The sequence below is a fragment of the Equus quagga genome, chromosome 2, assembly GCF_021613505.1.
Source record: "Equus quagga isolate Etosha38 chromosome 2, UCLA_HA_Equagga_1.0, whole genome shotgun sequence".
NCBI classification, from domain to species: domain Eukaryota; kingdom Metazoa; phylum Chordata; class Mammalia; order Perissodactyla; family Equidae; genus Equus; species Equus quagga.
This window is the reverse complement of record NC_060268.1, coordinates 159,522,437-159,550,196: the sequence shown is the minus strand read 5'-3', so window position 1 is coordinate 159,550,196 and position 27,760 is coordinate 159,522,437. Positions and strand designations below refer to the sequence as shown.

Genomic DNA, 27,760 nt, shown 5'->3' with positions numbered 1-27,760 from the left:
GCCATCCATATACCTTCTTTGGAAAAATGTCTGTTCATGTCCCCTGCCCATATTATGATCGTGTTGTTTGACTTTTTTGTTGTTGAGTTGTGTGAGTTCTTTATATAGTACGGAGATTAACCAAAGGGGGATCTTTTAAAAGATAAACTCTGTGGATTGCATTTGAAGACTTGACTTTAGCTTTAACTTGGGCACAAAACATTTGGAAGCAACAACGAGATGTGAAGTGCTCCCTTTGTAAGTTCAGCAATTCCTGAAAAGAAACCTCACAGACATGAGACAGGGAGAAGACGCCTTTTTACCAGTTTATTGCCTCCAAAATAATGTCTTTGTGGGGAAGCTGACAGAAGCCTCCTAATGACATTTACAGTCTATGTCCAATAAAGTAATTGGCCACCAAACGATGAGAAAGTAAGTATGAAAGCTTGACTACCTACACTTTATAGTCGTTATATATATAAGCAGGAACGCAGTATGTAAAAATCCACTCCTATAAACTTGGAAATAGATAGGCTCTGTGTGAATTGAAAATTTCCCCTTTTTTGGCTTCAAACCACATTCCAAGGGCCCACCTATCATAGTTTTACACATGTGGACATCTGGCAGGGAAATAAATTAACGCTTACCTTAGAGAGTAGGGAAATGCATCCATTTATAAATGTTATTTTAGAAGGGACTGTCTGATCCCGGTTACTTATTAACTTCATTAGAAGGCTAATGAATCTACTGCTGCGAAAATGAGAGAGGCTCAGGCTGTGGAAAGAGACGGGCCGAACCTCACACCCCTGCTTCAAATGGTGGGGTTATTTATGATTGTGATAAAATGGCACTGCATTTGAAGGAAAGGGAAAGGAACATAAAACAACAATCAACAGACACAATCCATACAAAAGTGTTACAGTCTCTCAGCCACTGGACAAAAATCAAGATTTATACAAGTCCAGGTCTGCCTAGAGGATGAAAAGAGGCTAGGCCATAAAAAGAACCCCTCTTTCCCATAATAAATGGGAAAACATTAAATCTGTAATCCAGATATGCTTCTCCAGTGTTCTCATTTCTCAATGCTCTACCAAAGTGAGATGTCTGAGGGCTCAATATTTAGGGCAAACTCCTTCTCATTCTTTTTTTTTTTTTTTTTTTTTTTGGAACAAAGACTTTCAGAGATTGAATGAGGCTCCCTATGTTTAATGAATTTAAATTGAGTACTTCGGACAGGAGTTCTGGCTAATACCTGCCAACTGGCCATTATCCATCAGTGAACAGCATGTTATTTTGTTGACATGACCAGATTCTTTAAGGAAGGTGGCCATGCTCAGGACTGGGGCTGTTATCCATCGAGCATCATAAATCCTGTGTGGGCTTCTGTTTGACTTCCCAGGTTGGCAGAGACTGTGGATTTAGAGTTGAAAGAGACTCGAGAAATCATTCCAACTAACACCTTTATGAGGAAACACAAGGATGGCATGAGCAATCCAATTAACCAGTAACTGAGATGGGCCTAGAACCCAAGCTTCCTCTGAGCTCGGTGGTTCCCAAGCCTACCTGAAGATTGGAATCAACCAGGGAGCTTTTAAAATTATACATCCTGAGTAGCACCAGCCTTACTAAATTGGAATCTCTTGGGTAGGGCCCAGGAATCTAGATTTTTAACACATTCTACAAGTAATCCTGAGGGTATATCAAGTTTGAGAAAGATTCATGACCCCACCCTGCCTTCCATGATAATTATTTGAGAAGTAACAACGAAGCTCTTCAACCGGCCTTAGATCTCCTAATAGTTGCATTAAAAAGAAAATAACCAGGAACAGATGAGTTAACTCAACACTAGGTTAGGGAAACTGAAAACCAGGTTGTGCTTTGCATCCTGCACTCAAAATCATCATCATCATCTAGTGTAGGAAAAATAAGAAATATATTAACTTTCCCCTTTTGCCAAACACAGATGAGTATCTTAAGGAGAAGACTCCAGAATGTTCTCTCAATAGAAATGTATCATTTCCAGACATTATGTACTTAGGATTCTAGATGTGTTCTGCACCTCACCCCCCTGAAGATATCAGCACAGCTGTCATCTGGAGCCTGGCAGAAGCTGCTGAGCTAGGAGGATATGGGTCTATAAACAAACAATAATTATTACATTAAGTACTAACTAGATTTCAGGTGCTTTGCATTCCATGCATTATCTCACTGAGTCCTCATAAATCTTCCATGATATTGGTCTTATTGCCATTCCATTATAGGGATAAGTAAACTGAGGCTCATGGAAATTAAAACATTACCCAAGGCAGCGCAGCCAGTAAGCAGTAGAGCTGGGATTCACATCCAGGCAATCTGGATCCAGGACCCACTCTCCTAACCACCACACACACTCAATCTCATCTGTTACCAGGTATTTCTGAGATCCATGGGAACTACTGGTATATGAAATAGTCTTTCCTCTAAAGAGCTTCACATCCTAATGGGGAAAATAAGATGTTTTATATTAAAGAGCAAAACAAAATACATACGCCACAGTGATCACTTCTCTAATTCATTCCTAGAACTGCTTTGCAGGCTTTTTGGAATAAAGTGGGGTGATAATAATGAAAATATAAGTCTTTCTACAGTAGGGCCACTCATTGCAGAATGCACTGTATTTTGTATATACATTCTTGCACATGCCTGATATTGTTTCCTATGTACATTAATCTTATCTTCCAACCAACCTAACATTCCTTGAGGATAGCAATCATGACATACTTCTTCTGCATCTCCCAGCAATGAGCACAGGGCTGCTTATATAACAAAAGCTCAATTAATATCTGTTCAATTGAATATTCTGTGACTCATTCAGAGTTTTCACCAGATTCATTACCACTAAAAGCAAACCGAAGAAGGCCCCAGTTCTACAGGGAGAATTTCACAGCCCGTATCAGCCCAGCCTTCGGGACCTCACATATGAAGAGCCTAGCAAATAGGATGGAAAGTTTTTAATTAACAGTCCAGCAAAAAAAAAAAAAAAATGTCATTCCAATCTGCAGTTTTGTTTCCACTAATTCACTCAGATTCAGCAGGAATTCCACTATGGGACTGGGGTAAGCAGCTGTAGAGGGAGGGAATAAATAAAAGATGAGTGTCATTAAAATTTGTAAACTAATAACTTCTGGGAAGTCTTAGCAATTATTATTGGGTTTTCTCGGCAAACAAAAATTAATAAATCCAAAAGGTCTCCATTTTCTGTTTAAAAAAATAACAACATCCCCCAGAAAGGTCACTGACAGAACAATTAGGGGAGGAAATAAATGGTCCAGACAACAGCTTGCAAACCAGATGAAAAGTCACAGGATTCCCCAGTGGCAGATGCGACAACTCAGTACAAGGAAAGCATGAAGGGCTGGGGCTGGGGCTGGTTTGGGGCTATCAGAACTTTAATTCAGTTGTCCAGGCCCTTAGTGCAGCCCAAGTGCTAGGCATTGTAGATCCAGAAACAAGAAAGGCAGGTGGTCCCTCCTCTTGAGAGGCTCCCAGGCTGGTAACAAACCACCAACACAGCATAAGGATGTGACGCTAGTGGAGAGCAGAGGAGGAGGATAGCCACTCAGGGAGGAGGTTCAGGGAGGGTGTCTAGGAGGATTGCTCAGGAGGACGTGCCCAGGAAGTGGTCCGCTCCATAAATACCCTAACAGGAACCCCTCAATCTGAAGCCCCATTGCTCTGAGGGCCCTGAGGCCAGGCACACAGGAGGAATGGCTGAGCAGCCTAGTTACTTTTCTGACAGCAGAATGTCTCCCATAGCGCTAGGCTAGAGGTGGAAGAGACAGAGCAAGAGAGGAGAGACGAGAACCGAGGGGAAGCAGCAATGGAGAGGAACCATCCACTGCAGAGGATTCCTGGTTGCTCTTATGCCTAGACAACTGCAAATTCATTTTGCTCTGTGAGCACTCCTAACCCAATAGGAAATCTCCTGGGGAGATCTCACACCTCATCAGAAGCTGGCCACTCAGGGACCTTTGCTAGAGACTAGCACTTGGGATAGAGAGAATGAAGCTGGAGAATTGTCTGCTGGCTCATCTCCCTCCACAAACTATTACCTTAAAAAACGTGGTTTTTGAGCGAAGGGTAATGCCGCTTATCAGTCCAAGTGTTAATGTTTAAGACATACAGAAGTGAGTTCAAGAAGTGACTTGTTAGTCAGAAACATAAATCCTGACCATGATTTACGTTTAAAATTAAAAGACTCAAGAACCTCAAGCAGTGGATTAATGGGCCTTACTATCATAGCTTCTATTTCCAGGGGGAAAAAATGCCCTTGCTCCCAAATCGAGGACCATAATGCCGCCAAATGAGGCAGAGATACACAGACCTGTGTGTGCAGAGGAGCATGAAGATGGCACCAAAGCATGCTGTTGTCACAGAAATGAGCAAGAAAGTGGCCCTGTCTTTGAGACCAGGATGTCTGCAACCATATAACACTGGCCTACTTTCAGTGGGAATGGAGGAGACATGAAGTACAGGTTACCTCGATCCAGCTGCAGGGTTTCCATTTGGGAGGACATGTGACACTCTGGAAGGAGTCCCAGATCAGGAGCCAGGGAGTGCTCCTAATCTCAGACTTAAGACCCAGGAAACTCAGGGAAAGTGTCTTCCTCTCCTGGAACTCACATCCCTATCCCTAAAATGATAAGGTTCTATGGTTCAAGATGTGTTTGCTGTCATCCTTCCTAGCTCTAAGCTTCTTTGACTCTAGGCTCAACAGCTAGGATTATTTCAGAATTCCAAGATCACACTTCAAAGACTTGAAAGTTTCAGGGACTCCTCTTCGATTTTTGTGGATGGATTTACATATTCTTCCTCCCAATTTAGATTATCAGAGTTTTGATATGGATCCGGTCAGCTCTTGAACACTGCACATATTCCAAGTACCATAAGATTACAGGATAATTCCCTTCCAGAACAGCGGCAGTAAAAGTAGATTTTTCACCTGTTGTCCTTTGATAAAACAGGTATGCACTTCTATGAAGAAAACAGTGACCTCCAAAATTAACTGACAATGTTTAAAACGCAGAGAACTAGACTTCCACTGTGCTAAGCGGCATCCACTAGCCATGTACAGCAATCGAGCACTCAGAATGTGGCTAGTTCAAATTGAGATATGCCCTTGTGTGAAATACACATTGGATTTCAAAGACTTACTACGGAAAAAAGAATGCAAGACAGCTCATTAATAATTTTTATTGGTTACATATTGAAATGATAGTTTTATATAACTAGGTTAAAGGAACTATATTAAAATTAATTTCACCTGTTTCTTTTCATATTCATGGCTACCAGAAAATTTAAAATTACATATGTGGCTCACATATATTTCTAATTGGATGGCACTGGACTAGACAGCATGCATCTCAATTGCCAAGGAATATTTTAGCCCAGGAAATGAAATTCCTGCTCAATTACTCTATAGCAGTTTTCCCTCTCTGGGGTTTTCTCCCTCTCCCACTTTCTGTGTCATTACTTTCTCCTACCCATAAACATATGTCTTATTCTTCAGGAGTCCATGAATCCACTCTCAGGGTGGCATCAGACTCAGTACACAGGGTGAAGTGAGTACAGATTTAGGAGCCAGATAGGCCTGCCTCTGCCCCCCACCAACTTATTAGCTGTATGATCTGGGGCAAGTTATTTAACCTCTGAAATACTCAACGTTTTCATCTATAAAATGGGGCTAGTGATACCCAACCCTCAAGTTTGTTGTAAAGGATAGAACAAGATAAGTTAGGTAAAAGAACAAGCATGGAGAAGCAGCTCAATTACTGGTGGATTACACGATGATGACTAGCCCTTCTTGAGCATTTTCCATGGAGGCACTGTATGCCAGGCACTTTTCTAGGCAGTTTACACATTTTATTTCATTGAACTCTCATAACCACTCTATGAGGGGCTAGTATAATCTTCCTTGTACAGATAAGGAAAGGGAGGCACAGAGAGGTGAAAACACTTGTTCAAGGTCACTCAGTGGCTAAGGAGAGAAGCATGGACTTGAACACTGGCCATCAGTTCCAGAGCCTTCCTTCTTAATTACTTTGATGAGGAGGAAACTGATAGATTGATGCTGAGCCTCCTGACCTTGACACCTATCTCCTCCTTGGGTAAGGCTTCCAGAAAATCGAATAGAGTTGGGCCCAATATCACTCTTGACTGATGGGCATCCTCCAGATTTGACACACTATGGACTGAAAATACCCTGAAAGTGAAGCCCTGGGGCTTTTTAAAAAGTCAGTCCCCAACCTCATTAATTCTATAAGCTTGAAATCATATACGTAAAATGTTCGTTGACGAAGGGACACCAACAGATGGTTGTCTAAATAGCCAATTTACACAGCCATCCTTGTGTAGGTAGAGAAAAAATGTTGACCCCCTCCAATATTACAGCACCAAGGAGTTCTAGAAAGAATGTCACAAGGACACAAGATACTGCTACACTACTAACGGCTTTTAAACAGCCTTTTGTCTATTTAGAGGTAGACGGCCTTTGAATTATTAATCCAGTGTGGCAAATAATTATATCACATTGTAACCTGACAGGGAGTGTCATCTTGTCATGACAGCTGCTGTGCCAGGCTCTCTGCTGTACAGAAAATTGAAGAAGAATCATCAAATTCAACTTCAACTTGGTTAAGCATTTTGGGCCAAATCATGAAACCAAAAGGCGCATGTTTAGTTTTTTTTTCTCTCTACCCTGTATTAGTAAGGAAGATCATAGTGCTCTAGGCTGTAACTATAAAATACATCACCATTATCAGTATAGAAAAGAGGTTGGGAGGCACATCTTTAGCGGTGAGAGGGGAGGATAATAAAAAGTTAGAAGACACTCCGTACATCCCCACTAAGTTGGAAAATCCCCACAAAGTTTAGGAGCAGTCCTTTTTCTCAATCATATCTACCCAGGGGTTCCTAAGCTGGGCTTTATCAGACCTATGAACCCTCTGCACCAGAAGACAAAAATATCTTCATATATAACATTTATCCAGAAGGAAAGCCCATAATATCCACCAGCTTTTCAAATCCCTGAAAGGTCACACCATATGGAATCTGTTATCTGTAAACTACAATCTGAGTAACCCCTTTGGTTTAGCCCCTTCTGTGAACATGATGAGTCCCACACGCTCCCAATCTGGCCCAACACCCAGCCGCGCCCTCTGCCTCCTGCTTGACTCCTTTCTCTCCTGCAGCCCAGCCTTGCTTGGCCTTTTCCCTGTGATAGGGACATTTTTCCACTTTTCATTTGCCAAACTGTATCCTGTGCATCATTCCAACACACAGATCAGAGAATCTCATCTACAAAAGAGTGTCTTTGACTAGGTAGAAATTGATATTCCAATTCTTCCCAATCATCACAAAGGACAACATCCTAAACCACTCTTCTCCTCTCCCTAACCCCCCGCCATCACTCCTGAAGATCTCTGCTAACTCCTAGATAACACAGAATACATCCCAGTGGGTGCCCTACAATTTCCATCCCATGAAACCCTGCATCAAGTCAATAACGGAATGAAAACTATACAAACACATAGGGTTATAATAATCATTCATTATTACAATTAAGTGAGCACTTCCTACATGTGAGTGATCGTCGTGTGTGTATACTTATCATTTCATTGCATCCTTACAATCCATCCACTAATTTATTCGTGGAGCAAACGCTTATTAAGTACCTCCCATGAACCAGATTCTGTTCTAGGTGCTAAGGATACAGCATTGAATTAAAATCGAAAAATTCTCTCTCTCTACAGGCTTAGATACTAGGGGGTGTAGGTAGACAATAAATAAGTCAGTAGGTAAATATTTAGCATGCCAGAGGCTGGTGAGGACTAAGGAGGAAAACACAGCCCAGTGATGGACTGTGAAGCCAGGGAAATGCCTCACTGATTAGGAGAACAGAGAGGGGAAGGAAGTGAGGGGGTACCCCAACTCCCAGGAGAAGAGAACTCAGGAGAAGGAAAGAGCCAAATATAGGGGCTCTGGGGAAGAGAGGTTGGCCTGTTTTAAGAAGAGCAAGGACAATACAGCTAGAGCGCAGGTAGGTTCTGTACTATCTCCAACTCACATTCAGGGAAACTGAGACTTGGAGAGAGAGAGAGAGAAGTGGGTTGCATAGTGGCAGACCTAGGAAACTGGCACACAGACTTTAAGTAAAGTGCCCAAAGCTACAGAGCTCCTTGGTGGGCAAACTGGGACTTGAATCCCAGCAATTGGACATCGGTGTGTCCTTAGGGCCCCTTGGCTGTCTACTGTCTTTGGTACACACTAGTGAATATACTGGCTTTTATGACCATGGGGCACACACTTTATCACTTAAAGGCCTGGACTAGGATCCCTGGCTTTGCCTGGCCCACTCTTCAAACTAGCCAAACCTTTCCTGAAACTTGGGCTGCCAGGGATAGCTGTTTCCCTTCTCAGGACAGGATTTCCTGGCTTGTTTTATTATTTGCACCAAGCAGACAGCATGGAGTCAGGCTTAAAGGATCACTACAGTGTCACTGCGATTGGGCCTGAGGGGAAAGTTTCTGTGGTTCTAATTCCCTACGAGTCCCACATGAGCGGAAATAGGCATGCTTTCATCCATTAGAGGCACCCTGGTTACTTATACCTCTGCCAATTTTCACTGAGCAGCAAAATTAGGTTTTGGACATCCTGCACACATGGAGGCAGGCCTCAGTCGATATGAGCAATTAACCCCTAAATATTTAATAGATGCTGTGACTGCTCCCCCTTCCTGGGAGAGAGGCTCTGGTTAGTCCTCTGCAAACAAACAGGTCAGATGAAGAGGAAGCAAGGTGCACAGATACTCAGGCCCCAGACCCCTCTGCTCCAAGCCCCCAGGAAACCCTCAGGACAAGGTTCTGGGATGATGACGCACTCAGGTGAATGGCTTTTTGTGACAGCACCCTCCCAGTGTTTACAAATGACAAAGCAAACAGGATAAATACATAGCCCCCTTGAGTCCCATGCACATAATAAGCACAGGGCATGAAGCACCAACTCACAGTGGCTGATGAAGCTTGCGTTACCCTTTGTGACTGCGGGCAGTGTGGCCGTGAGTGCAAGTGTGTGTATGTGCGTGTGAGGAAGTATATGGAAGGGTGAGTGTGCAGGTGTCCCCTGTCTAGAGAAACTTCTAGGTTCATGGCTTCACTCAAATCCTCTCTAACTTAGTCCATATCCTTCTTACTGTCCCGCTGGCCCAGCATCCAACTGGGGCTGACTTATCCAGAAGGTGCAAATGGGCACAGTGCCTAGGGGCACTTACAATGCTTTTAGGGAGCCACAACAATGCTTTTCTTTTCTTTTAAAATCAAAACAAAAAAATGAAGTTTTAGACTGAAAAAATGTTTTAATATACTATACTAATATATTCATCTTTATACCAATGCAGTCATATAATATATATTTTAAAAATATTATTTTAGGGAAAAAGGAGTCCACAAAGGCAAAGTGCCTAGGGACCACAAAAGTCATCACAGGGACCTGATTCCCACGTGTGTCTGTTCCCAAAAGTACGGACCTCTGAAGAACCACAGCATCTTACAGACACAAAGGACTGGAAACAGTCCTTGGGCCAAGACTCACAAGCAAGGCAAGAATCCCTCCCACAGCAGGGTCCCTTATTCACGGTCGCTCCATGTTTCAGGCACACTCATCCGATCTCTCTAACCAGACCTGTGTTCATCAAGTAGAATGAGACACTGCAGGAATGCAGAGGCAACAACAGTACCAAGAAGAATGTGTGACAGGCCCCAAAAGAGATAAGCAGAGTGCTAAGGGAATTCACAGGTGGGGGCCATCAGTTCCACCTGGGGCATTAAAGAGGGCTTCCAGGAGGAGGACATCTTCTGCTCCTTCCAAAACATGCTTCCCAGCTGCTTAGCTGGCACTCCTCATGTGAGCCAAGCCAGAGTAGCTGGTTAAGAATCTCTAATCCACTTACCTCCAAAGTGAACTCTCAGTCACGCTCCCCAGGTTGAAGTCGTACAGCTTCGTCAGGATAAGTATAACCTGTGAGAGGGATGAGGCAGGGGCAGAGAAGAGGAACAAAGGGGAAAAAAAGGAAGCTTACTTTAGTTTGTGTAACAATATACAGTGTATTTCAAATCACCCAGAGGAGGGCTTAGTATTTATCCGTTGAGTTCAGGGGTATTATAGGATCAAGCAAGAAAAAACATTATTAATTTAATGCATCCCTGTAACTGGTAGCATTTATTTTAATCCTGACAATGCTTTGCATTTGAAATAAAACATGCCAACAGGAATTAACTGGGTTATGGACAATTGTTTCTCCACATCTGTCCCCCTTCAAGGTCAGGCACAGGCGGGCTGGCTCCGTTCACTCGTATTGCCACCCAGACAAAGATCAGAGAACACGCTTGCTTTTGATCTGGAGATGATTCTGACTCACAGACTTGGACCTAACAAGGTAAGGAGGAAACGGGCCTGATTCTCCCCATGTACAGAGCGGTTCAAAGAGATTTTATGTTTCCACCAGTAGGGCCTCAAAAGCCATAAATACTTGAATAGCAGGCAGGGCCAGTCCCCAACATCCTCTGACGCCATCTGCCATCTACCATGTAGCATCTGTTCCCACCATGGACGAAGCAAGTCATTGTACTTCACTGGACTCCAGAACCACTTTCTTGACTCCAGTTGGAATTAATACACCAGAAAGAAGCTATACCTGTCAGAAAGCTGGAGCTGCCTATAATAGGTTTAGTTTTTTGAAATGCTCTTGGGCTAGTCAGTCTGGTCCCATGCCCTTTAACTTCTCCAGGTGGGGGCGTGGATATCAGATGTTTCCCTGCCTGCTCCTCATGCGCCTGGAGAGTGGCTTAGGCACAACTCCATATCTACAAGGATGCATGCACCTGAATTGATTTTAATCAAAATGCAGGTGCCTAAGATACAGCGTCAGGCTGCACGCGTGATAATCCAGTTACACATAATTGTGTTTATCTAAATTTAATGCACAACTCATTTCACTTTTCTCAGCTCCTTCCCATTCCACAATTTAACTTCCTCCAGTTCATTTGCACAGCAGCCATTAAACTCTTTCTGAGATAATGAATTTTTGCTACCAATATGGGTCTTTCCCATTCTAGGTAGCCATTTAAGATTAAAGAAAAATAATCAGCCATTATATTGACCATTTTTATGGCATTTAACTGACAACAAAACACTCACTTTGAGATTTATTCTGATCCAGCACGCCATGGGGTCGGTAAGCACTATTTCCATTTCTTTTACGTAAACTAAGAAAAAATAAGGCGCAAGGATGTGACCCATTATGGGTCAAAGAGAGTCTATGGCAAAGTTGGTTTGGAACATTCAACTTCCCTGCAGGGCCATGCCTGGAGGGCTCATAAGTCTCCTCTCAGATTGCATCCTGTGTTGGTAAGTGGCAGGTTGGCAAGAAACAGCCAAGCCAAGAGAAATATCAATGGCACAGCTATTTGTTGAACAGCAGAATTTACCAAGCTACCAGTCCTATTAGCATAGCACAACAGCAAGAAGTGTGTATCCCAAGCAAAGAATTGTTGGCTACAGTCACTCAGTGGTCCTTGCCTCTCCCATTCATAGCTAGTTTCCTTATTTGTTAAAGTCAGCGGCTAATTAAGTCAAGAGACTTCTCCACATCCTCCCCAACCAACTTGCCCAGTAATGTGTCAATAATTCCTGCTTGTTGAATTTATACACACACAGACACAACAGACTTCCTCTCCCCTTCATTTTACCTTCTTTCATCTACAAAGTAATTCTCACAGTCACTATGTAAAACATGGCTGGCTATGTGCAGGGCATCCCAAATTCTGGACAAACAAACTCAAAACCATGCTCTTGTAGAAATAGGTCAGAAAACCCATCTAGAGCTCTGCAGGAGCAAGTCAGACCACTTCATTTTCTCCCAACATCAAGCCTTCAGGGACATCAAAACAACCTCCAAAAAGTGCAAAGTCCACATAGAAAGAAGAAAAGAGATGTTGAGGGGTAAGAATTCCACTTAATTAATACAGCTTCCAACAAACAACAGGGTCTGGAAAACCCATCTAAGAACCCAGAGCTGTTCTCACTCTCTCAGTCTCCTTACCCAATGCTTGAACCACTCTCCTTCTTTCCTTCCCTCCCTCCATCTTGTCTGTACTTAATATGTTTCTTGTGTATCTAATCTCATCCTGGTGTCTGCATTTTGGAGGATCCAGACAAACACATCCTTCCACACGCCAATGAATATTATTTCTGCCTTCATGGTAGATAGGTTTAATTTTGCCTCAATTCACGCCCTTTCTTGGTTAGAAATCTTTACTGGCTCCCTCTGCCTAAGGATGAAATCCAGACTCCTTAGCCTGATATGTAGTACACTGTACCGTCTGGCCCACACTCTCTTCTCTAACCACTTTTCCACAGCTCTCAAGAAACTGTCCTCTGCTTTAGCAATCCAAGTTTCTCAAGGTGCCGCAAATAAGCCAAACCCATTCTCCCATCTCTCCTTTCCTTCTTTCATGCTATATTTTTGTATCATTGCCTGTGCTTAGTCCTCTTTCCACATGCACGTGCCTGTCTGTTGTTCGAGAAACAGCTCAAAATCCACATTCTTCAGGCAGCTTCCTAAGACTACCCCAGTCCTCCAAGTCTTCTCTCTTCTAAAGTCCTATTGTGATTAAAACCAAATTACATACTTTACTACTTAAACACTACCTTGATAGCTTCTGGATGTCATGAGAGTTGCCTTCTCAACTAGATTCTGAACACCTTGAGGCAGGGTTCATGTTTTGTACTTCAGACTCCTTAACAGACAGGCTCAGCATGTCAAACCTTCTTACAAATCATCATTTTCAAGTCAATGAAAGATAATGGTGTTTTGGTGGTAAATCCTAGTCTTCAGAAGGGGAGAGTATTAATCTAATCTATTACGTTCATTTTACAGATGAGGAAACTGAGGCACAGAAAGATGAAAGGACTCAAAGTCCCAATAATATGTAACTTTGATCAAGTGTTTGGGTCACTGTTCTTCCCACTTCATAAGTAAAGCTGGAGCCTAACAGTCATTTGCTAAATGCAGATTCCCTAGCCCCACTTCCAGGAAGTTTGAATTGGACGGTCCTGGGTAGTTTCCAGAAATCTTCCTGTGGCGATTGGAAGACCACACTTTGAGAAAGACTCCATCATACCAGGATTCCTCTCCCATTTCTGTGCTGCAATGACACCACCCTTCCACCTTGCTGAGATCCTGATCTAGAAAAGCATCCCTTCCTTTAAATTGAGCTTAACCCTAGAAAGAAAGCAGTAGGACACATATGAGGATGATGTCTCAGCAAAGTCACCCCAGTGTTCCCCAGAGGAAAGGTTCAAATGCTGAGAATTAGGAGCTAGAAGCTTCCTTCCCCCAGGAGCCAGCACAGAACGACAATAATAGGACTATGAGAAGATGATAATATAAACTTTAGCCTTAAGACATTCTGTGCCAAGCAAACAAAACCAAGAACAAAAGAAAGCCGGCTCACCCCTGACCTCTCTCACCACTCAGAGCCTTCCAAAGGCCACCAGGGAGGAGGGAATCTCCAGGGAAGAACACAAGAGGCAGATGTAGTAAACCCACCTGACAAGACCCAGGCCGCTGGGCAAGTACTCAGAACAGAAAAAGAAGATGCGAGCATGTCTCACGCATCACCGGTGGAAGAATGTGGCATGCAGGAAGGGGAGGGGCTAGTCCCACATCCACAGCAAAGCCTGACTTGACTCTTCACCAACAGATGCCCCCAGATGAGAGTGGGCAGTCAAATTCAAAGAAGGAAAAACAGGGAGCAAACGTTAACTGAACCCCTACTACGTGCTAAATACTACACTGGGTGCTTCGCAATCCTCACAACAAACTGTTGCAACTGAGCAAGAGTTACATAATATTCCCCACTTTACAGGTGAGGAAACTGAGTCCTAAGAAGGAAGCAAATTGCCCCTCAAGGCACACAACCAACAAGAGATAGAGCCAGCATTCTCATCCAGGGCTCTATGATTCATCCATGCTTGTTCTGCTCCAACGCAATGCTCCTCCATTCAGCAAATGTTTATGTGAGCTTGTTGTGTGCAAGGCATTGCGCAGGAACACAGAGAGGAGGAAGGCATATCATTGCCCTTGAGGAGTTCATCATTCATTCATGAATTCCACAAATCATTACTGAGCACCTCTTATGTGAATTAGAAAGGCACCTGCTAAACTCTAGGAATCAGGGAGATGCCCAGAGCTCAAGGTCCAGGGGTGAAGATAACTTTTGATTTCTTTGTTCTCGGAAAAAGAAATAGGAAACAGAGATGTGTAATGAGAAAAGAACTAGACAAATTGTTAGGAGACCCAGGTTTGTCAAATAAGCTTTGTCAAATAAGTACCTTTTTGACCTAACTGGCTACAGTCCTGGGGGAATCTTAGACAGCAGAAGTGAAAATAAATTGGAATAATTCATGAGTAAATAGTACTTCTCTCTTAATATAAGCTATACACACACAGACACACACACAGAGTAGTAAAGCCCCTAGATATACATGTGTGTACACAAATATAGCTATAAAAGCTCATATATACTTATGAATATATATATATACACACACACACACACACATAGAACCTTAAATTGCCATCTGACACTTTATCTGGAAGAACACTCTGCTCATGCATCTCTTATAGTTTTTAACACATGGGTTAATGTGACTTCTCTGTAAGTCTGTCTTGTCTGGTAGACTGTGACCTCTCTGAAGTCAGAAATCAGGTGTCATTCAACTCTGCATCCTCAGTGCCTAGCACAATGCCTGACACATGGCAAGTATCATATAAGGTCCACTGAATGAATTATAAATGTACAACAACAAAAGAATGAATGAGGTGATGCCTATATGAGAGAGGTACAGATAATGTGCTATAAGAGCCAAAAAGATAGAGCAATTAAGTCCAGAAAATGTGATTAGCAAAGTCTTCATGAAGGAGAGATTATATGAGCTGGGACTTAAAGTATGGTAAGAATTTGGATATACCAAAATGGAACTCGCTCACTTACTTTCTTCCTTCCTTTCTTCCTTCCTTTCTTTCTTTCTTTCCTTCTTTCTTTCTTTCCATCTCTCTTTCTCTCTCTCTTTTTCTCTCTCTCTCTTTCATTTTTTTAAGTAAACAGGGATAGATAGAAAAAAAGCAGGGGGAAGGCTGCCATTCCAGTTACAAGAAACAGCATGGAGGTAGAGCAGCATAGGCCATTAAGGGCAAGAGCGGTCATGTGTTGACTGCAATGTCATGTGTACACGAGCCACTTGGAGATACAGTCAGACTGTGCCAAGGTGGGAAAGAAGGCACAAGGACAATGACAGCATGAAGGAAGGACAGAGGAAGCCCAACATGTGGTCAACTATGTGTTGATAAAATGTTTTATAACAGTGAAGAAGGTAATAACAATGAGAGACTATATTGCAACAAGAGACGCACTATATATATATGTAAAATATATACATAATATATATACTAAGTAATATATACATATATTAGGTGACTATATTATAACAAGAGACTTACTATGTACATATCATAAATACATAATATATATAATAATTTATATATTAAGGGACTATATTATAACAAGGGACATATAATAAGGTGACAATAAGGAATATGGCTGGCCTCTTACAAAATCAGTTGGTGAGGTCTTTGTTGACCAGCTACCTCCAATTTCCTTTTTTTTTTTAAAGATTTTATTTTTCCTTTTTCTCTCCAAAGCCCCCCAGTACATAGTTGTGTATTTTTAGTTGTGGGTCCTTCTAGTTGTGGCATGTGGGATGCCACCTCAGCGTGGCTTGATAAGCGGTGCCATGTCTGCGCCCAGGATTCAAATGGGCGAAACCCTGGCCCACTGCAGCGGAGCGTGCAGACTTAACCACTCAACCATGGGGTAGGCCCCACACCTCCAATCTTCTTGTCCTCAGGCATCTAGTGTCTTCTGCTGCCCCCAGATGCTCAGGCCAGCCCTCAGCCAACCACCTAATTTTTAGCCACACACGATGCCAGTAACTAATGTCTTTATTTCTCATTTCCCCTTCTCTCTTTCATTCATCTACTCCTGCCATATGCCAAGCACAGCATGAGATTCTTGGTGATGAATTGATCAAAAGAGAAATGGTTCCTGTCTTCATGAAATGTATAGTCTTCCCTAACCTCCTGCCTTCCAAGATCATCTGTATTTGAACTAAGGAGTCCAAGTGTCTGGCAGGGTTGAGGAGAGTAATATTTGGAGGCAAGGGAGCTTTCTACACTCTTCCCACCCACTTCCCATGTGAAAGGAGGTACCCATACTTAGAACTGCAGACAAACAAGTTTCAGTCCCTATTCCATCTGAGAATCCTTCTAAATTTCCCTGTGTCTAAATTCACTTACCCCACTGAGTCCAGCTGCCTCCCTCCTGGACGGGGCTTGTATGGCAGCCTGCAGAACGGAGCATTTACAACCAGAGGGCTGCACACAAAACCCAGTCTTCCCACATGCTACTGTGTGAGCCTGAGCAACTTATTTATGTTTTCAGAATCTGCTCCAATTTCCTAAAATGGGGATAATGATACACTTCTCCTTGCCAACCTCACAGCATTGTTGATTCAAATCATATAAGGGAAGCTGACCTGCTTTATAAGCTGTACTATGCAAATATGAGTTATTAATATGATAATTATTCTCAGGAGACAAGGGTTCCAAGGAATTCTTATTTGGTGGGGGGAAGGGAGAATTCAGATTCTAGAGTTGCTAAGCTCCTTCTAAAATATACCCATCCATTCTAGACACCAATTGTAACCCAGGAGGCTGCAAATCAGAATCAGTGTGTCCACCTGGCTCCTCTACTCAGCTTCACAGAGAAGGCAGGAAGCCCCAGGAGATTCCTGTCCTCTTAAAGGATAATGCACAATCTGCAAATTCATAAATCACTAAGACGCTCTCGCCCCTGAGCACATTCAGTGAAGTGAGGACCTTTAATGCCTATAAAATTTTACTCTGAAGGAAAATTACTTTAGTTCATTAAGCCTTCCTGAAATCTCGGTACCTTTAAATCCATGAGGTCCTCTGCACGTCCCCCGCCAGTACCCCCTCACCTCTTACCACCTCATTCCAGCCTCTACCTGATAGTTCTTTGTTTCCAGCCAATTGGAACAGGGACAGTAGCTTTCCTTACCAGAAGAAGTTGAAAATAGTTAAATAACAAGGGTGGTAAAACATACTCCTTGCGGACCGCCTATAAGGGTGTATTTTTCGGTCTCAGCAGAGTCTGAATCCCAGCTTCCTCCTCCCACCTCAGGGAGCATTGCCCCAGGGAACAGAAATTGAACATTTATAGTCCACAGCCCAGTGGATCCCAGGACAAAAATGTCTGGGCACCAACTGGCCTTCCAGAATTGTGCTAGGTGTATGCCAAATGCACAATAATATCAACAGTGCTCCCTGCCCATTATTAGTTTACAACCTAGTTGAGAGGACAAAGAAATAGTACAAGTGATACCAACCTTGTCATATGTAACTCATGGAATTTCACAAGGTGGTTATCCCCTTCCCTGATTTTTTAAAGGGCATATCATCCACTCTGTGGCTCAAGTTAGAATCTCAGCATGACCCTTGATTGCTCCCTCATCCCACACATAGCAAGACAAACACCAAGTCTTCTGGAATGTGTTTGCATCCACCATATCATCCAATTTCAAGTCCTCATCATTTTTTCATTCATTCATGAACCAAATATGTACACAATGCTTCCTGTTTGCCAAGCGCCCTGGGTTCAGCGGTGACAAAAACAAATCAGCTTCTCTGCCTTCACGAAGTTTACACTCTGGCAGGGGAGATACACAAACAAGTAGGTAAATGACATAGTAGTCAGAGGATGGTGAGTGCTATGGGGTAAAAATAAACAGAAGGAGAAGAGCAAGTGCTACTACACAGGGGCGGTCTAGGGGTATGCAGTTTGCAGCAGTAAGGAAGGAGCCCAGGAAAGTCCTCTGTGAAAAACTGACACTCGAGCAAAATCCTAAATGAGGTGAAGGATTGAGTCATGTCGCTATCTGGGTAGTAAACATTAGAGGCAGAGGAAGCAGGGAACGCAAAGATCCCAAGGCAGGAGCGTGCCTGGCACATCCAAGGAACAGCGATGAGTCTGGAGCTGAGAGAGGGAAAGAGGAGCAGGAGATGAGGTCAGGGAGATACTGGGAGGCTTAGATCTTGTTAGGACTTGTGCACCACTCTAAGGACTCCGGCTCTAACTCTGAGAGAGATGGGAAGCCCCTGCAGGATTTTAATAGAGGACTTAAGTTTCAACAGGATCACTCTGGTTGCTGTGTTGAGAAAGTCTGTGAGGGAACAAAAGCGAAGTAGGATCCTGTTGCAATCATCCAGGTGAAATACGGTTGGGTTAGACCAGAGCAACAGCAGTGGACAGGAAAAGGGATGGGATCTCAATGCATTTTGAAGATATTACCAAGAAGATTTGCTAACAAATTAGATGTGGGGTGTGAATGAAAGAGAATAGTCAAGAATGACTCTCACAGTTTGCAACTAAGGAATTGGAAGCAGACAGTGGCCATTTGATGAGATGAATACTGTAGAAGGAGGTTTCTAGCAAAAATTAGAAGTTTAGCTTTGGACATTAAGTTTGAGATGGCTAAGAGATGTTCAAATGAAAAAGTCAAATAGCTGGATAAATGAGTCTGGAGTTCAGGGAAGAGAGTCTAGGCTAGAAATATCAATTTTGGAGTTGTCCATGATTAAACGGTATTTAAAGACATGAGACTAGATTAGCGCGCCAAGAGATGAAGTGTGGATGGAGCAGAGATATGAGGACTGAAAGCTGGGGCATTTCAGCATTTAGCAATCAGAGAAATGAGGAAGGGAACCCAGGGTGTGTTTGGACCAGTCAAAATTGGCACAGCGGATATTTGTGTCTTGCATGAATACTCACCAATGGTCTCTACTACAGAGGAGACTCTCAATAATCAGATGAACAAGATGGCCTCTGTTGAGACCAGTAAGCCTCTTTCTCAGCTACCCCTGTGTTTGCCCTGTGGCCCCTTGTATAAAGTGGCCATTCTGGCAGAAATGGAACCTTTTCCTAGGCTTGACAGGGACTTCCCCTCACCAAGGCTGATGTGGACATTATCTTGCTGAGTTCTCAACCTGCCAACATCAGGAACCAATGCCGAGCCTCAATATGGCACCTGGTGGCAGGCTGGCTACACTGCACCCCTCCCACCACATAATGGGAGAAATTTCTCCTCATTGGAATTGCTTTCCCTGCCTGCAGTGTTTACGCTAGAATCAAAATCTTCCAATTTCAGAATGCCTTACTCACTGTCGTGGTATCCCACACAGCATTACCTCTAACAAAGGAACTCATTTCACAGCAAATGAAGTGCAGTAATGGGCATGTCCATGGGATTCACTGGTCTTACCACAAACTTCATCACCCAGAAGCAGCTGGCCTGATACAATGGTTGAATGGACTTTCAAAGACTCAATGACAGCACTAGCTGGGAGCCAACACTCCATAAGGTTGTGGTGCTGTCCTCCAGGATGTGGATTCCAGTGATAAATGGTCAAAATACAAAGGTCGGAGAATTGAGTAACAAAAGTGGGAGTAGTCCTCTCATTATTACACCAAATAAGCCATCACAAAACAATTTTTTCATATCTCCACAGCTTTTGGCTCTGTTGATGGAGAAATTTTGGTTCCTAAGGAGAAAACTGTCACCAGGAGATGGAATCACCTGTTCCATTGAACTGGAAGCTGAAACTAATACCCAGCTATTTTCAGTTTCTCATGCTACTGTTGAACCAACAGGAAAAGAAGGGGTGACATCAATAGAGGGTGGAAATGAATGCTCACAGTAGCTAAAGGGGTGAACTCTTAGCCCACATTCTTGCCTACGTATTGTAGGTAACCAGGATCCCCAAGAATTGTATTTTAAGACTCTACTATTGGGGCCGGCCCTGTGGCTGAGTGGTTAAGTTCATGCGCTCAGCTTTGCCGGCCCAGGGTTTCACTGGTTTAGATCCTGGGCGCGGACATGGCATCACTCATCAAGCCATGCTGAGGTGGTGTCCCACATAGCGCAACCAGAGGCACTCACAGCTAGAATATACAACTATGTACTAGGGAAGCTTTGGGGAGAAGAAGAAGGAAAAAAAAAAAGAAGATTGGCAACAGATGTTAGCTCAGGTGCCAATCTTTAATTAAAAAAAAAAAGACTACTATCAACTGGTTTCCAGTTTTATTTCGCCAATGGTGTGGACTAGTAGGCCCCAGCAGAAGGAGGAGAAGCTACTCTCTTCACACTTCTGTTTTCTGGTGACAGCACAACTGTAACAATAGAGTTGGTGGTGGCATCAGCAGTGGTGCTGGGTCTCGGGGACACGAACCGCAGGCTTCTGGGTTCCAGCTCATGTGCCTCAGCACATACAGCAGGAATCTGGGTAGGAGAAACCCTTGGCCTCTTGTACTGTTTATTCTCCTCTCGTGCGGGGATGTAATGATTTCTGCAGTTACCAATCCTTGAGCAACTTTGCTTTTTTCTTTTTTGTTCCCTCAGCCTTTCCAGCACTCCTGTAATCAATTCCCACCTTCAATATCTTCTCTTAGAAATATCTACAGTCAGAGACCCTGACTGACACAGGATGGTCTGTGAGATAAGAGGAAATCCAGGAGGGTGTATATTCTGGAAGCCAAGTCAAGAAAGGGTTTCAAGGAGGAAGGAGTAAGTAGCTGTGTGAAATAATGCTGACAGTTCATGTACAAGAAAGATTGAGAATGGCCCATTGGATTTAGCTACTAGATGAACTGCAGAAGCCTTTAAAATAACTAGTTTATTTAATTTCTGATCTTCAGCCCTCTTCCTTCCTTACACCAGAACAGCCTTTCTAAAGCAAAGCCCAAATCCTACTGCCTATTGCCAAATAACCTCGAGTGGCTTCACACTGCCTTTAAGATCATATCCAAATTCCTCAGCATGTCATAAAAGGTCTTTCTCAACCTGGCTCCAAATGACATTTTAAACCCCTTCTAGAGCTACTTTCCCAAAATGACATCTAAATTCTACCCACACTGGAACACCCTTGTTTCTCCCTGTTCCATACTCCCATACTTTTGCCCAAGCTCTTTTCTCTCCTCTGAAAGCCCATCTCCCATTCTCTACCTGATGATCCTCTCAGTCTTCAAGGCCCACCTCAAGAATCAACACTCTGATGTCTTACCTGTCCTGCAAGATTCCCCCTCAATCCATGTTCCCTCATCTTGTTGCATATGCTTCCAGTTGTGCTACTCACTGGATTATAATTTTCTATTTGCATATGGATCTCCACCTTTAGGGTATGTGCTCCTTCAAGACAGGGACCTTGTTCTTCTCATTACTGTAATACAGGAGTATTATTAGTTATTCTCTGACATGGTGCCTATTAATCAGTAGAGATGCAACACATACACTGAATTGAAAGTGTTGCCATAGACGTTCAAAGGAGAAGATAGGTGTGGGCTGTGGTGATCAAGACATGCTCATGAGGGAGAGGGGCATAAGTGAGGTCACAAGAAATGGGGGAAAAAATGGAAACTTCCAGTTGTGAAATAATAGAAAAAAATATATATATATAGGTCTCTGGCCCCAGTTTCTGACATAAAGCTCCTAAAACCTAAGTGATAAGAGTACTAGGAGCATCTTCTGTGCTAATGAGGCAACTCTGGTGGGCTCTGGGATGGCTTCTGGATGTGGATTGGTCACCAGAAAGACTGAACCATGACTAAAAGCTTGGAATTTTTATCCCCATGCCCCCATTCTCTAGAGAGGCAAGAGGGGCTGGAAATGAAGTAAATAATTGATCATGCCTATGTGAGGAAGCCTCCATAAAATCCCAATAGTATGGAGTTCAGAGAGCTTCCAGGTTGGTGAACATATCTATGTATTGGGAGAGGGACACTAAACATTTACGGAGCTACAACTAAGCCTAGCACCATGCTTGGTGCTCTATGTGCATCACCACATGGGTGTAACAACAGTGAAAGGTACATATCATTATCCACATTGTCCAGATGAGGAAACTGTGCAGGTCATGCAGTTAGGGAAAGGTAGGAGTCAGCACCCAAACACAGGTGCCTATTCCTGCATGATCTGAGGAAGGGAAAAGAGACTCAGAAATTAATAAGTATTAGTCATCCCTATTTAAAATGGGGTCACTGTTAATAAAGTACTTTACAGAATTTAGTAGCTGAATAAGGCAATTGACAGATCAAGGAAATGGAAATGCAGTGTTGTTGAAACAAAGAGCTTATGAAAAATGGCTGTTGAATAGTGGGGGGTTGTTCTGGTTTTGTGTAACAAGCCATTAAAAATGAATTAAAAATCGATTCACTCTCATTCCCTAAGGTACTTTCAAAATGATAGAGACAGCCATCTCTTGGAAATGATCTAGATAGCATGCAGCCCAGTAACAGGGATGGGGCCAAACAACCCCAGAATTCCCTGCCAATGTCTATATCCCATGATGATAGACCGCAAGAACTAAGGTTAATTAGCTCGAAAAGTGTACCATTAACTATGAGTCTGAGCTCATACTTTCCTATATGTCCATCACTCCTTCCATCCAACCACCACTAGCACCACCCTGAGGAGGAGGCCAAGTGCAGAAATAGATGTGAGCAGATGAAAGATGAAACGGTAGCTCCAAAGCCACTAGAGTGAAGCTTCCAGAGCTAATCATCAACATAGAGAAAATATAAAAAATCTGTTTCCTTGAGAAAAGAGCAAAATTTCTAAACCAGACAGTCTTACTGTGGAATTCAGGCTCTGTCACTTACTCCCTGTGTGACCTTAGGCAAGAGGCTTACCCTATGGAGCTCCAGTGTCCTCATCTGGAAAATGAAGCCAATATCCTTCCCTTCATCATATTGCTGTGAGGATTAGATAAAAGGTATCTTCTGCCAGGTGCATAGTAAGCCCTCAGCATATATTAGGTCCCTTCCATCTTGGTTTGTCTCTGACCAAACCAGGTCACTTGCTGTCTGAATAGGAAGATGCCATGTCCCAGAGGGAGCATGTCACATCTTTAGCAATGACAACTCGCAGCCCATAAAATAAACAGTAACCTTGCCAGGCATCTGGCTGATGTAGAAATGAAAGCCCGGAGTGTTCCCTAAGTGCTGGGTCTTGCTTTGTGTGGACATGCATTGACAGCCTCAGCAATGGGAAGATCACAGGTCCATCAAGTCCATTTTTCCTGGTGTGTGATCCTACCCACTTGTCTCTTTTCATTTCAGGGTCTGTCTCTGCTGGTCCTGCCTGCAGGCACACACACTCCCCTCCCTTCTGCCTCTCCTGTTAGGGGCTTCATTCTCTTTTGGGTCTCAGGAGCTGAAAGAGCTCTCAGCCAAATCATTTTAGCTGCTCACCCCAGTGGATTTCCTGGGGATCAGCAATTCCCCAGATTGGAAGTAGCTACCAGCCCAAGGTGCTTCAAATGAAACCAAGAGCAGGGACTTGACTTGATTGTAAGATGCCTCAGGGCAAATATGAGGGTTGTTTGTTACTATATCTTCAGCACCTGGGACAGTGCCCAGCACACCCAGATCCCTTGTACACAAGGGTGCAGCAAATGACCTGTCACCCAGTCGGTGATCTGGCATTTATCACAACCTGTTTCCTATTCAACCCTACAAATTACTACAAAGTCTGTCTTATGGTCAATGCTCTATGGTAAATATTGTGAAGTATAGAAGAATGAGAGACACAAGGTTCCTGACCTAACTAAACAAGAAAGGGATATAACATTTATACAACTACCCTCAGTAAAGGTTAGAATTGGTCTGACTTACATCAAGTCAAAGACACTCTATCTAATGCCTCATGTGTGTCTCACAGTAACCCTGCAAGGTTGATGTATGATAGAAACAAGTGATTTCTTAACTGGGATGAAGTAGGAGATTGCTCTCTACAAAAATTTTTACAAGAGGTGATACGTGAGTTGGCTCATTTTAGTATGGGAAGAAGGCAAAGGGTTTTTAAGCTAAGAAAGCAGCACAAGAAAGCACAAGGAGGCTGGAATTGTCTGTCATGTTCCAGGACCAGGGGGCTGGTCTGCTGAGGCTAGAGCTTCAGGTGCACGGCAAAGGAGACGGAGACCCAGACTGGACTCTGAGAATGATGGTTTTAAATACCATGTTTGTAAATTTCTTATGCTCCTGTGACAGATTACCACAAATGTAGTGGCTTAAAACCAAACAAAGTTTTTGAGATCAGAAGTCCAAAATGGGTTCTGATGTCTAAAATCAAGGTGCCAGCAAAGCTATGTTCCTACATACCTTCTGGACACTCTAGGGGAGAATCCGTTTTCTTGTCTTTTCCTGTTTCTAGTCACTGTACCCATTCCTTGGCTCGTGGCCCCCTTCCAGCTCCCAAGCCAGAAACGGCTGGTGGCCTCTTTCTCACATCCTGTCACTCTGACTCTGACTCTTCTGCCTCCATCTTCCCCATTTAAGGATCCTTCTGATTACATTGGGCCCAATGAGATAACCCAGGATAATCTCTTTATCTTAAACTGAGTTGATTACAACCTTATTTCCATCTATTATTTTAATTCCCCTTTGCCATATAACCTAACATATTCACAGGTTCCAGGGGTTAGGACCTGGATGCCTTTGGGAGGTCACTATTCTGTCTGCCACACCAGGTTAAAGAGTTCCTTTCTACGTTACTCACTAAATAACATGGAGATGTCTAACGTGCTTGAGGAAACGAATGATCTTTGGCACCTGCATTTTGGAAACAAATCTGAAGTATGAAAAGTAGATCAGTGAAGATGAAAAGAAGGGAGTCTAGTGAGAAGGATATTGAAATACTTCAAACATAAGAGATAAGAGATCTGAATTGAGGCAATGGCAGTGGGAAAGGAAAGAAGAGAAGGAGAAAAAAAATTTCTATGAAAGGTGTTGCTAAAAATTGCAAATGGGACATAATAGAAAAGAATGGAGTCAAAGACGCTGCCAAGGTTTCCAGGAAGTTAGTATGTTTCACTGTAATTGGAAGTCCTGGCCTTGAAATCCAGCTCCAATACTTACAGGAAGACCATCTATGTGCTCCCAGGGCCTAATCCTCATTTCATACCCCAGGTTGGTTGGTTGGATGGGTTTCCAGCTTATTTCCCTGAATCTATGTATCTTCTCTTTCTTGGAAACATGCTCCTGGCTGAAGTTTTCCCTCTGCCCCATCTCACTCCTGCCCAACTGCCTAAGGGACTGATGGGCATGTTTGTTACTGCCTACCCAACTGCCTGAACTTCTGAGAATCTCCTTCCATAGACACACATTTCTTGGCCTCACCGACATGTCTGGTCACCTCTTGAGCTCCTTTCACAAACTGCTTGCCTGGATCTGACTTGTGGGTTGCCCAGATTTCCATGTTCTTCCTGAGCTGGCTTTGTTCTAGGTCTTGACCCAGAACAGCAGAGAATTGGGGCACAGCAGCTGCATCCCAAGACATAACAGATGAAGGGCTGTCCCATTTATGTGTGGGAAGTGGGGAGGGAATATAGATTTTAATCTGTTTGAGCTCTTGGACAAGCACTTGGTCAAAACCCCAGAGGTCTGTAACATATATCATAGTAAAAGAATCATCCATTCAAGCAAGAGAGTGCTCGTAAATCCCAGACATTAGAGGTAGAAAATATTTAGTGTGTAATCGGGGCCATGCCAGACCCAGAGAAGAATTGCTCCCCTCTGGTCTTTTGCAGTGGCCAGCATTCCTCTAGCAGCCAAACCAATATTCGCACTGGAAAGTTATCTGGACTGCCTAAAATAACATGAGCCTGGATTTGTCTCCATATAACTCCTTGGAAAGGAGCAGAACCTCCAGCCGCTGATGGTGGATGATTTAAGAGGCCTCTCGCATGTAGCCTAGGACATAATAACAAAGAACACATAATTTATTTGTATTGATTCACCAGCATACATTTGATCATATCTCCTTGTCCTTCCTTTTGCTAAGAATCCATGGCCATGATCCTGAGAAATTTATCTTTTGCAAAATATCTCTGTAAAAAATAAGTTCCTCACATATCTTAGCTATAGCCAAAGAGTCCAGGCCAGGGAGACTTGCCAAGGAGAAGGCGAAAAGGGGCCGGCAGCCCTTCTTGTGTGTTGATTCTGGGCTAAGCAAGCTCCCTCCGTGAGATGAAGCAGGAAAGCGTGCTTGAGGAGTCAAAGCCTCAGTTATAGGACAGGGACTGTGAGACAGACAAACAGAAATCAGGGACAGATCCGATTCCTGCTCTACAGAAAGAAGGAGCACAGAGGAACTGGTCAGATTCTGAGACAAAAGTAAGGAAAACAAAATAAGGGGAAGAAACAAGTTTGGACGCCATGCTAGACTGAGACAGCATAAAAATGCCCAGGTGTTCAGCACCGCTTTCATTCACGAATGAAGGTTATTCATTCAAGGTTATATCATTCAAAGAATCTTCCACTGAGCAACTACTGTGTGCCCGGCTCTGCTCCAGAAGCTGGAACAGGTTAGACACAGTTTCTTCCCTCCAGAGACTCAATCTAAAGGGGGAAAACAGGCAAGTAAGGAAATATTTTATTTAATGTGATTTCTGTGCAACAAGGGTACTTACTGTACTAACTCAAGGATGTTGGTGACTCATAATTCCATGGTGTAAAGGCTCTCCCCTTCCAGAACAGAACAGAAAACAAGGGTAAAATTTAAGAGAAAGGGCTCAGCATTTTGACCAGCCTGATCAACCCGAGTGGGTACAGGGACCTTTAAACTTGATGCTGAATGTGTTGAGTGGACAAGTAGAAGGAAGCCATTTGCTTTGAAATCGCTCTATCCCTTCGTGTTCCACAGAGACGTGGCCATAACAGGATTCCATCTTTAGCCTATTTAGTTGGCCCCAGTACCAATGGAACTGACCTAGAAGACCCTAACAGGAACTTAAACCGTCTTGTTACCAACAACATGCACATGTTCTCCTCTCCCTGCCAGCATCCACCTACCCACTCTTCACTCCCCAGCTCAAGCCCCACCCCCAGCAGAGAGTCATCCTCATTACCCTGTCCACACTCATCTCTCCATCTTTGGCCAACTTATTTCCCAGTCTCTCACATCCCGCGTGCTTATCTTACAACATGACCTTGACACTTCTTCTATTAAGTGGTGGAGCCCATGTCCCTCCTTTTGAAAGTGGACAGATCTTTGTCATGGCCTTGACCAATGGAACACAGGGGAAGTGGTGCCAAGTGACTTCCAAAGCTAGACTGTGCACTCTAAGGATGGTCGCTTTGAGTCCAAATGCCAAGTGTGAGGAAGCTCGAACCAGCCCACAGCAGGAAAGACCACATGCAGAGGCCACAGTGTTTCAGCCCACAGCACAGTTGAGGACCCAGCAAAGAGCGAGCATTAGTCACCAGATATGAGGGAAGACACCTGTGGGTGACGGCAGCCCCAGCCATCGAGTCAGCCTCAGCTGTGACTCTCGCCAGCCAAGGTTCCAGACACTGTATACATCGTGCCCTGTCAAAATCCTTGACCCACAGAACCCATGAAGAGAATAAAATGCTTTTCATTTGCATCACTACATTTTGGGGGGTTTGACATGCAGAAAAGTTACCTGGAACACCATTGATAAAATGTGTGCAGCATATAAGGCTTACAGTCACTACACATGTGGAATTTTGTCTCTAATGATTTCGTTTAT

The 27,760-nt window shown here is 43.4% G+C and overlaps 1 protein-coding gene across 1 annotated transcript in view; it reads right to left on the bottom strand.

Moving 5' to 3' along the window:
• Nucleotides 1-27,760, bottom strand: part of SORCS3 (sortilin related VPS10 domain containing receptor 3) — a 566,298-nt gene that overhangs the window by 379,501 nt on the left and 159,037 nt on the right. The window contains exon 2 of the mRNA XM_046654523.1: nucleotides 9,965-10,032. Within this exon, the coding sequence (XP_046510479.1) occupies nucleotides 9,965-10,032 (68 nt within the window). The remainder of the gene's footprint in view (nucleotides 1-9,964; nucleotides 10,033-27,760) is intronic.